The following is a 12398-nucleotide window of genomic DNA, read 5'->3' as shown; positions in this document are numbered from 1 at the left end:
AACTGGGGGGAGTCTGTTTTAATTTTTCACTCCAATATCAGGATCAAGTATTGGTGAATCATTACGTCATAACTGCTTTACTTATTATGTCATAACTCCTCATTCAGGCCATCAAATCAGAGTGCAAAAGTATAAGAGGCCCCAATGGGGTAACTTGGTCATTTTGATTTGTATTGTAAGTTTAATGATTTTTTAACATTTTTTTGTTTTTTTCCACTATTGGTACAGCTAAATTTGGTCTTGATTCATGAATAAGACATAAGATTTAAAAATTAATTTCTGGTATAATGGCTTGTTTCATTTGGAATACACAAGGGATTTCTCACCCAAAAAATGCAAACTTTCCAATATGGTCTTGGTGATATATTTTTCTTAAAAAATTCTCTTTTAAAAACATATTAAGCAATAGCACTGTAACTTGGGAAAAATAAAAGCTAATTTTTTCTGATTGTACCAAGCAGTGCGGGGCTTCAGAAGCATGGGGCCCAACAAAGCTAAGAGTGTTCTTAGTACATATGCCAGCTAACATATAGACCAGCAGTGCCCAACCTTCTCCCGTGGTCTACTAGTTCATTGTCAATATCCACATGCATTGTTTTGGTGTTTCTTCATATTTGTTAATTGCTAATCTTAAACGTTTTCAAATTCCCCCCAACACAAACTTGTAATAACCTCCATCAAAAAATACATTGTGTGACATCACAATGAAATATCAGGCAAGATTAACCCGGAAACAAAATTCGAGCGTATGAAAATACGAAAATGAAAATTTGCTTTCAAACTTACATCTCTGATAACTTTTTCTCAATAAATTTATTGCAATTTTTTATTTACAAATTGTTGATAAAGTGAAGATCATGGTAATTATCGTGTCATGATACTGTAAGCTTCTGAATCTAGTATAATACGCAAAGTGCTTTATGTTTGGAATATGTATTTTTGTTTTGCCTGCTGAAACAGACAAATAAGTGTTGCATAAAAGAAATGTTAAAAATTCATTAAGCTGCAACTTATAATCGAGAAATTACAGTGTTTGAGTTTCTAAGAATTTCAAAAGGTCAGTCAGTGCCACTCCCATATTATTGCTATCACAATTCATTCCATTCACATTAGTGCTATCACATTCATGGTGTTATACCGCCTATATTTGTGTAGTGTCGAAATACGACACTTTTTAATTTGTAGTTCAATCATTCACATGACAATCCCATATATGGTGCTCTAAATTTTTACTTTATGTACGTGTTGAATAACATATTGGTATCGAGTTACATTGACTGATATATACAAAGCGTTGAATCTAGGAAGTCTTCTAGGCTGTACATTTGTTCTGTTCAGCTTTCTTAACTTTGTTTGAGCTTTAACCCGGCAAAGTGTAGAAAGGCTTGTTAGCAGATATATCTGCCTATTTTAATAAGAAGTGTATACTCATCACTTTTTTCGACAACTTCTTGATATGTAAGCCTAGATAACTCGCTTAAATCTATTTTATCTTAGGCTGTTATCAATGTTTCTTGTGACCACTTTAAAGGAAAACATTCAGTGTATCGAGAATGTGCCTTAAGATGTAGCCCAGTGGAGTGCAACTATTTATCGCAATGGGCCACAACTTATAAGTGTAATGATGCTGAGTGCCAGACAGCAGTTAAAAGTATTTAAAAATAATAATCTACTTGATGAAGTCTGTGCCAATAGGTACCTCGGGCTGTATATTGCACGCCTCTGATCTAGCCTATACTTATGGTATGCAGCCCCTTGTGACCAAGTCACTTTCTTTGCTTTTTACACCACCATCACCTGAAAATTGCAATTAGTCATGAAGCAGTGAAAACTTCTAAAATTTGTAAGCTGCACAGGGCGTTCACAGCATATTTTGTGCTTAAACGAGAGCATGTGGAAAACCAAAAAATGTGAGCGTACTCGCGAGTACACTCAATTTTTGCAAATGAGCATTTCTTGCGCGATTGCTCGCCCAAAATGAGTGTGTTCACTCAATTGAGCGCACTCGTGCCCAGTTCTGGCTATAGCAATTAATGAGACCTATTCTACTTAATACAGTTAGTAAGGGCTGTTTTAAATGACTGAAGCAAAACAGTACGGTACAATGAATGACCCTGAAAGTGGTCCTGCTCCTGACTATTATCCTGATGCTGAACACAATGAACCTGCAACCGAACCCAGTCTACCTACATATACTGAGACACAGAACGAGGCGCCACCTCCCACTTACGAATCTATATATGGAGAAATAAAGGCTGCACAGAGAAATTCTTCCAACAGAGGACACTTCTTGAAATCAGTCTGTCTTATTCTGTTTAATACAAGTATGAATTGCAATATATTATATTAAAATGTAAGATTCTGCTTGTGCAATGAGTGGATACTTGTAACGTAAATTATTAATTTTTTTTAACATTCACACGATTAAATTGACTAATTATTATTATTATACTGTAAATGGTTTAAATATATATTTGCATGTTCTTAGTATTACTAGATATGTTTATATATAAAGTATACATATTTTATATGTACTATGTAGTTAACCTAATCTCATCTTTGAAACATGTTTTTATTCCAGTTGGATTCACAATTCTCATAGCAGTTTTATTAGCCGTTCCTATTGCAATGATTGTTGTTGGTATGTTATTATACACCAGAAATAGATCTTTGATAAAATGATGCATAGATTATGTTAGAAGCATTTCTTCATCACTTCCTGTTTGTTTTCATAGGAGCCCTAAACTTGCATAGATGTCCAATTGAGAGATTTATTCCAATCTGGTTAATTGTTGGAGGATCGGTTGGAGCTTTCATGCAATTGATGTCAATAATAAAGCGTATCAAATCAAAGTGTGAAGGGACTGAAAGTGAAGAAGAAGATGGTAAAGCCTACTCCGGCTGCAGTGGTCTTTTGGGCTGTTTTAATATTGCGTGGTTTTTGGCAGGTATATTGTTGTTATTATAGTGTTATGTGTTTGGTAAATGTCTGTGCCTTTGTGATGGAATACAAAGTGCTTTAGTTTCGTAGGGTTTTAGTTTTGTATTCTCTAAACCAGGGTTGTCCAAACTTTTTTTCACTGAGAGCCATATGCTAAAACGTTAACCAGTGTCTGGGCCACTAACTATGTATGAATATCGCTGCTTTGCCTACATCGCAATAAATATCGTAAAGACCATGAACAAACGTATTGGTGGCAAAATTCATTTTCTAACTGAAAATGTTAAATAGTTGACCGAGAAAAATATCTGCTAGTCTAGATTTTGTTATACATAATTTTTGAATTTATACGTAATATCTGCTCGATAACGTACAGTAACTTAGGTCTCCTTACAATTAACGAATGCAAGTTAATGATTACCTCTAAATGCGTGGAAAAAATAATTTGCACCTGAATAGCGTGAAGTTGAACAGTTTTATGTAAACCATATTGAAATAAAGTTTGTTAGTTTAAACTTTCAACGTTTGTTTCGTATTTCTTTATCTTTGGAACGAAGTTATGTACAAGCTCAATGATGGCTGCGGGCCAATAATAAACAGGTGCCGGGCGGTAGTTTGGACAACCCTGCTCTAAACCTAGATAAGCTAAAATAACTGAAAAATTTTCTAGGAAACGTTTGGGTGTACAGAATATACCATCCCAACACCAATCCCGCTGATGACGACTCATGGTGTGATGCAACCACATACTATTTGGCATTCTGGGTTATCACTTCAGTTTACATAGCAATTTTGTTTATGTGCTGTTGTTCTTGTTGTATTGCTGTACTTGTTGGTGGCAAATCGTCATCTGATGACTGAATCCAAGCCTTCTTATATTGAGGAGGCAAATGTTTTGTAATTTGCCCATAATTTGTATGGGCCAATTACAAAATGTAGATTAACAATAATGTAGATTTACTATTTCATTGCATGTTATTGGTTGTTGGGTTTGGAAAGTTCGCTATGAAAAATAACTTGATTTAACTTTTTATGTTCTGTGTAAAATCTAGTGGTCAAAACATATGGTACACCTATATAGGATAAATACAAAAAATGTTTTCTTCCAAAATTTGTACTGCAAACCTGTTGGCCTAAAACAACATGTTTTTGCGTATCTATATTTTAAATCTATAACATTTATATTGGAAATATATGAAAGCAACTTGTACTATCATGCTTATTATATGAGGCTGGTTGTCATGGCTACGTCAAGAAATAGTAAGCAGATGTTGAGAATTGACCAAATAGCCTACACATTATAAGTAATTAAGTATGTTGGTTGAAATTATTTTGGTAGAAAGTAACTGGTCTATATTTGTTTTGATGCATTTTTTCATGTTTTGTATAGCAGCTTAAACAGAAATAAGAAGGCATGTTCTGATATTTTTCAGCTATGCTTCGTTTGAATTGTATCATCATATTGTTGATGTTGGATAACTGTAACATGCCCGCCTACTGAATGAGATTATATCATAGTTACATTGCTTAAATATGTTCATATAAACTTTTGTATGTACAGTATTGAGTGAAACTGTATGATGCAATACAGTGCTAGTGTCCTTATATATTGTTTGTGCATAACTAACTATATTGATTGGAAATTATATTTTGCCGTCTACGTTTTACTTTTAATGCATGGTAATATATATATTGTATTGTTAAAAACTAAATCTTCAACCTATCAAGTTCAAATACCAAAAAGTTCAGTGTTTTTCTTGTGAGATTAAACGATCAGCTCGGAACCCAATTTCTTCGTATTTACTAATGAAATTCATTATTTCTTATGAAAAAATACACTATATTCGTGTGTGGGTACAATAATAAAACTACCATCTGTATGCACCTTTATGAGGGATTCGTGTTAGCTGGTGTAGAACGGTATGATGTTTACTGAAACAAAAAAGTGGCTGTTTCACCTTACATGATAGCTTGACCAATTAACTCATACAGTACGTTGTTTATCGATAACAAAATTCGTTGGTGAAAGAGGAAAAGTATGCTGACATACCGTATATATATGATGGCAATGAGAGGACCAGGACTTAAAAATGCAAAGTGTTTTAGTCTTTTGGGCTGGGAAACATGTCTTGTTGTAAGCGCATAAACTTATATAGCAGATACAATATTGCAACATTTCAATGCTTTGCTCGCTACGGAAGAACAAAATAATTCAAATGTTTTACAGTCAATTCATCAATGCATGTTTCAGGCCCGTCAGCAGTGAAAATGAACCGGAATGGGAGAGATCGTGTTTGCTTCCTATTTACGAAGTTTCTTTTAAAGTGCCTGCTAGCAGAACTGTCAAATACTGAACAAAGTTTACTCATACAAACAGACGAACAACATACCATTAGCTCACGCAAAGCAGAAGTACTGAAATCTTTGCCAGGGGGATTTTCAGTTACAGAACTGTTGCAACGCATCTCGTGATTGGTGACGTTTACCTCAAATACAGGCAGAATCAAAACTGTTGATTCACATGATTCGAGTAACGTTCTTTCTGACAGTTACAAGTTACAACCAACTACTTCTTCAAACCACGCCCGGCCGCCCGCCTTTTTGATAAAAGGTTTCGACATTTTGCTTTCTTTGGAGAGTTTCTATCTTATTATAAGCTACGAATACCATTACAGCGGAAACAAAGGTAGGCCTACTTGTAGCAACATAGTGTGGAATCACATGCAATTTTTTTCCATTTGCCTGAGACTGGTTTGAGCAAACTATCAACGTGACATTGCGTTGTTATAATGTTTGTTTATATAGTTTCTGGAATAACAAAATTGACCAGATATGAGTGTAAGGCGAAACATGCTAATGTTTTGTTATACCAATACCGTCACAAACAGTATGTGCGTCACACTTAATAAAAATACGGTCCTCTTTGGCATAGTGTTTAGCGTGCCTGGCCCGTCAGTATGCGAACCGAGTTTCGATTCCAAGTTGTGCTACTGTTGTGATACTCTTAAGCAAAGTACGAACGATGCTTTCTTCTGTACAGTGGTTCTGGTGATCGGTTAGCAGTTCCAAATTCGGGCTCACTTCGAGGATAGTGATACCATACCATATCAAATCCGGCGAATACCCTCGATAAGAAGGTTGTTTAACTTACGGCTACGTGTAGGGACGATTGCCAGGCGAAAAGGACTATCCTTGAATTTGCTATCAAAACTGACCTTATCCTTGACCCTTGAAAAACATGTCACTATATCCTGGTATCATTCGAAGTTTATATATAGCCTATTTTGTAACAGCAGCACTGTGTTACAGGTCCAGGTTTTAGCTTTCGCTAAACGAAGTGTAACGATCGTGTATTCGGTAAACGAAGTTTTTGGATCTGATCAAATCTAAACTTCAGATCATCATGAATTATAAGAGGTCTTGCGGAGCTTTCCATAAGTATCCCAAAAACAGTGACCTTTCAAAAAAATGCGCCCAGCTGTGAAAAGTAGATCTACAGGCAATGCAATATATGCATTTGTTGCAATTATATAGTAGGCTACATGTATAAGTAACAGTAATTTTCTTCGAAGCGACTATTTCACAGTAGCCTATATAGGTCAGGCAGCCTGTTGTTAAAGAAGGTTAGGTTAGAAGAATGGGTGTGCAAAAAGTTGATTTAAGGTTTTATTTAAGTTAGATTTAGGTTAAAAGGTAGATTTAGGCTAGGTTTAGGTTACTATTTTATAACATTTAAGTTCTAAGGTTAACAAGAAATCGTGAAAATTAGCTTCGAACGCACGATTTTTTCTGGTGAAATAGTGGCAAGCAATTTTATTTCAGTCACACACACAGGTTAGACAGTTACCGGGATCGTTGTAAAGTTAGGCTACTTCGTGTTATCCGAAGTTTTGTATTAAGCAAAATCGAGTTAACGAGCTTCCACGTACAACAGATTACTTTTAATAGACAAGGAAAATCTCCAGGTGCTACGCGTGTTCTCCCGCCATCTTGCGGTTCGTGATAGTCACGTTTTGAAAAACACATCTGATGGACACAAGCGCGTTAGCAAAGCTCAATGTTTCGCAACTATGTCACCAACTCCAATATTACCATTCGTCGTTGTACTGATGACAACAGCTTGGTTTGCTAAATTAGTTTCGATATTTATCCAAGAATGTTGTTTTGTTGAAACAAAACGATCATAAACAAGGGTAATTACCTTTGTCTAATTTCCTTTCTGAACGCTTACCGTTATTCAGCTTTTATCAAGCTGTTGCAAGTCCATTACTCAGTTTGCCGGGGATATTTACGGGTTGATAATTTGACAACAGCAAGCAGTGCAAAGGACGTACTTCCTACTGTTTCCAGGAAACTGTAAAACAAAAACAAAAAAGTGATAAAACGCTCAACTTTTTTTAATTACATGGTTTTGTTACTGTGGAGTGCCCAAGGTCATGGAGTTTGAAAGAAATTAGTGTTACTATAAATGGATTAAATCAGCACCTTGCGGACACTCGTGCTCGCCCAGTATCGCTATAAAATATTCATCCAAATTCGCTCTGCAACAACAGTAGAAATCAATTAAAGCGAGCAACTCCACCGGTCCCGCAACCACTGTAGAAGTGAAGCGGGTACCCGCCGCCCGCGTAGTGCACTTTTGATGACTATGTACACGTCTATGCTGACGCTTAATCCTCGTTTTTAGATACAGGACTTACATATTGTTTTATCGTTTTTGTTTGTCAATATGACATGCTGTACTGTGTATTACGTGGGTTTTCCATGATTGCGCTTTTGAGGTTAATAGTAGGGACCATTTGCATAATATGGTTGTACGTTTTGCTTCTGCACATTTTCTCTGAACGTTAAAGATTATAGCTCTTTTGTTTTTTTCATTTTTTTATACTCTCTGGGAAGAACATCAAAAGTTCACATGAATCCAGACTTTTATATTACACCATGTACTGCGCTACACATAAGGAAATAATGCGATAAAGGTTGAAATGATGTTGTTCATATAGTAGAGGCAATATACAGACTAGGGATGGGCCGATACGAACCCGAACCCGAATAGATTCTCCGAATATCGCCTTTATGGAAGATTCGGGCGAACACGAATACCAACAATGGCGAATCCGAATAAAATATTACTTATAAATTTACTGACTTTTGTTAAAAATGATGATCTAGTTTACCGACAAAGCTAAACTATAGAGTTAATAGTACTTACAATGAAGGTCGTTTTGCTAACGATTTTGCTTTTTCAATCGTTTTTAAACACTATTTTTTGAAACAAAGCGATTTGTTTAACGATTACATCATTTTACAAGCAAGACTTGACAGCTTTTGGATGAAATATTATTGTTTGGTTTTAAAACGAATAGATTCGGGATTCGTTCGTGTCGACCTTCATGTTATTCGGGTTCGCACGAACCCGAATAATCTTTCTCGCGGCACATCCCTAATACAGACGCTTCCAACATACTATGGATAAAAAAGTATGTAGGCTAAATAGTCCAAAAAAATTGACTGTTCTTGCTTTAATCAGTTCATTCCATTGTTTTTTGCATTATTATAACTTATTTAGAATTGAAGTATTGGTTCCATATGCAAATTATATGTGTTAAGTGATGCATTAGATGGGTCGAGAGGCAAGCGTCGTAAGTAGGGAAAGTTAACGTGTGTTTGACAAATTTTGTAAGGTAGGCTAACTGCAGCAAATAAAGCTCGGCCCTCGTATTTTTTTACAAGGTACACTATTTTTTAGACTATTTAAAAATTACTTTAATGATACACCTGAAAACATGACAACTTGTAGCCTACTCATGAACCCATCCTATCAAACGGCCAAATTTGGGCCTAACACACTGCGAATTTAGAGTTAAGAGCGTTTAAAAATTAGCTGGCCTTATTTGCTGCGGGTACCTTACTTGATTTTGACTATGAAACGTGCAAAAGTTGCACAAGTTTTTCTCTGACAATTTTATTAAAAAATGGTAGCCTACTTATAGGCATACCATACTTGAATTTTAAGACAATTGTTTTTATAATGAGGCGTTATCGATATAAATACTCGTAAATAGTCTGATCATCTTTTTGCTACGCGGCTATAACGTGAAGTTTTAAAATAAACTAAGAAGTATTTGTTGGTTTGCAATCTTAAAATATTGGCAAGCAGGCAACGGAATGGTTGTGAGAGGACCGCGCTTCTCATTGGTCGTGATTAAGAGGACCTCTGTGAAAATGTCTTGCAGACACCTGGTTTTATACTCTCACTTAAAATGAACACAGAAAGGAACAGCCAGCAAACTATAACTTCGTCTATTGGTTGTTTGGCAGTACCGATGTTTTAGTTCAAAAGACTTACAACTTTCAGCCAGCAATGGCAATAATGCGCGACCATTTTTTATTAATATAAAGTCATTCTCAAATCACATGCGTCATATAATTGTACATTGATAAAAGACTCAAGCCTAAGGTCTTATGCTTCAGATATAGCACCAATGTCACGGAATGATCTCACTCCGCTTGGAAAAAGTAAACTGAATATTTTAACTAAACGGGGCAGTGACACAAGATAAGAACTAATGTATGTAAAAAAGGTTTATTATTAGATAATTACATCGAAGCGCAACAAAACACAAAATTGACACCATGTTTAATCAGCGGCACAACGTTCGTTTCGTTGAAGTTACACAATACAACAATTGCCACTGCTGCGATGAGCACACTTTTCATGGAAGCAATATAATGCTGAGACACAACTGTCGGTCGCAAATTGCGCACTAGTAGTAGTTTTGGTAGTGTGCAACGATATCGATAAAACAAAGCAATGAAAACAACAGAAACGCAACAAAAAAACAAGAATCCTCAAATACAAAACGGGTGTGATGGATAGGGATGCTATGTCATATACTGTGAGTTTTATTAAAAGATTGTTCTGCACACGAATGTCTCAAAATATTATTCACAGCGCAGTAAAACTTTTGGCAACCAACGGAGATCATTGGCCAAATTTCATTAATGGTATGAAGGGGCCTGCAACATTAAACATATGGCAGCGGAAACATATCAGCTGGACTTTTTTCACAAGCAGATAGTCAATCAAAATCAAGGATGTGCATTTCAAAAGCCAGCTATCACAGATCATGGTCCAATAACTTAATCACTATCACTCTCGCTGTCACTTTCACTAGATTCTGAAGATTCAGGTGCCTTCTTCTCTTTCTTCTTACTGTTGGAGCTCTTTGCTGACTGTTGCTGAGCGCGATATTTTTCCATATTCTATGACACACAATATGAGAGGAAGTTTAATTCATTATCAAGTGATTAAAATGGAGATTAGTTGTTCACGAGCATGTTCTTTATTGTGCTATATCTATAAGGGTTAGCATCATGAGCTTTCGCTCAACATAGTTAATGGCAAAAAAATGTAAAAAAAAACAAAATGAGATAATATAACCCAAACCTTGTTGTACTTTTCCTTTTCTTTTTCCCCCAGAAGTGTGTATTTGGTCTTGGTTTCAGCAGTAGCAACTGCCCATTTTTTCCCAAGCTCCCTGGCAATGTCACCAACAGTAAAGGATGGGTTTTCAGCCTTCAAAGCACTTCGGCGATCAGCACAAAACAGAAAAAATGCTGACCTAAACATAAACGTTTTTAATAACAACAAACTACAGGTGGAAAGTAGCGAAACAAATACTATGTTAGAAATTGCTGCTGCATACTGTGGTCTTTTTGGGGCATTGGGGTCCTTCTTCTTTTTCTTCTTCTTTTTTCCTTCACCAGCCATCGGGACATAGTCCTTCATTTCCCGTTCATATCGGATTCTATCTTTTTCAGCCATATCAGTGAATGTGTTCTTTTCCTTGTCAATCATTGACTGCGCAAAAACAACTGGCATTAATATCTCATATAAAACAAAGTCAATGTTAATATAGTATCATGAAATGGTAACCAAAAAAAATAAATTGCGGTAGTTTTAGATATAGGTTATATGAAGGATGAATACAATAGCTAAAACATTTTTGAACACATTTAGTGAGCGTTTCATTTAAATCTAAAAAACATAATCGATGTTTGTCTATAAATTTATACTGATATAAGTATATTATACCTTCCATCTTTTGGCACATTTCCTCGAAAATTCGGCAAATACCACTTGGTCAGTAGGGTGTTTTCTCTTGTGCTCTTCTCTACAGGTTTGCACAAAGTAGGCATAACCTGTCATCCTTCCTCTTGGCTTATTGGGATCTTTCTTGCCTGGCATGTTTTATTTGTTTACACCACAAAACTAAGTTTGTTTTACTGATATCTAGAAAAAAAACAAGAAAAGAAAACAGCAAGCTGATTACTAAAAACTTATAACTGGAAATAAACACAGCATCTGTCCATGCGATACAAGTAAGCCATATACTGAAAAAAATTAACATGTGGCTAACGCGACGATCAGCCTTTTTTTAAAAGGTCGCAGCTGTTAATGCGATTAACTACACCTACACTGCAACCAAAAGTTAACCTGATAAACAGTTTTAACAACACCAGACACTAAACAAGCCAAAGCGAACCAGCCAACTTGTTAGTTATGCTGCCAAAGGCTGTGCTATTGGCCTGAACAGCGTAGCAATACAGAGAATAGTCTGTTTGCCATCTAGCTATAGGCCACTGATGACTACAAGGCTTCTCTACACATTTCCCATTTAAAATGTACGCAAATTAACGTCTAGTTCAACCCCGTAAAAAGAGATGAATTTCTGCAGTTTTTGCGTTTATTTCTTTTTCATGATGTTAAGCAAACCTTTTACAGGGTAACTAACCCTTAACATTAACAAAAAACCTTACCACCTTTTCTAAATTAACAATTTACCAACACCGCTTTGAGTGCCGAATGCCCGTCAGCGCCCATTCATTTACAATGGCGAAGACAGGGAAGTGGTCGTCTAGTCTAGCAATGCACTGTAAATAGCGCCTATACTAAAGCATTAACCTATCCAACACCCTACGAAAGCTGTCTTTACATGCTACAAAACTATCACCAAATTAAAGAACTTGACACAACGACTTAAAATAATCACATTGTCATTCAAAGGTAGAAGCCTTTAACTATTCAAAATTATTGCAAACTGTTCAAATGACTGGCACAAAACGTGTAAATTTCGTCTTCTCCGCCGCGTTTGTCTAGTGAAAGAGACGTAACAAAGGAGCTATGATAGGCGCGTTAAGTCTGAGTCGTTGCCTGCACTCTATGGCTTCTGATTCGTCGACCGACGCACGTGTTTTAACAGCGGGAAGCATTCAAACTAAACCATCACCTAAATCCCTGGCCTTTGTAAAGGTGCTGCATTGCTGCGATAGAAACCGGGCCAAGACAAAGAGCTTTAACTTGACCGTTACGCTTCTAAGTACTTGTTCAAAAGCCATGAACTTTTATACTTCAATTCAGGCGCTAGTTAGTACAGTACAACAGTATGCGTTT

At 36.1% G+C, this 12398-nt stretch overlaps 2 protein-coding genes across 2 annotated transcripts; one reads left to right on the top strand and one right to left on the bottom strand.

The window, feature by feature from the left end:
- Nucleotides 1-2038: 2038 nt before the first annotated feature.
- Nucleotides 2039-4831, top strand: LOC143464673 (transmembrane protein 272-like). Its single transcript, XM_076962599.1, has 4 exons — nt 2039-2324; nt 2582-2641; nt 2736-2948; nt 3612-4831. Exons 1-4 carry the CDS (start codon nt 2078-2080, stop codon nt 3800-3802), a joined length of 711 nt encoding a protein of 236 aa, XP_076818714.1. The 5' UTR covers nt 2039-2077; the 3' UTR covers nt 3803-4831.
- Nucleotides 4832-9508: 4677 nt separating this feature from the next.
- LOC143464732 (high mobility group protein DSP1-like) lies at nt 9509-11257 on the bottom strand. Its single transcript, XM_076962681.1, has 4 exons — nt 11040-11257; nt 10651-10805; nt 10392-10566; nt 9509-10207 (listed from the first exon to the last, which is right to left on the bottom strand). Exons 1-4 carry the CDS (start codon nt 11190-11192, stop codon nt 10085-10087), a joined length of 606 nt encoding a protein of 201 aa, XP_076818796.1. The 5' UTR covers nt 11193-11257; the 3' UTR covers nt 9509-10084.
- Between the last annotated feature and the right edge of the window lie 1141 nt (nt 11258-12398).

The sequence above is a fragment of the Clavelina lepadiformis genome, chromosome 1, assembly GCF_947623445.1.
Source record: "Clavelina lepadiformis chromosome 1, kaClaLepa1.1, whole genome shotgun sequence".
Taxonomy (NCBI): Eukaryota; Metazoa; Chordata; class Ascidiacea; order Aplousobranchia; family Clavelinidae; genus Clavelina; species Clavelina lepadiformis.
Note: the sequence above shows the minus strand (reverse complement) of the source record. Positions and strands in the feature narration are given on the sequence as shown.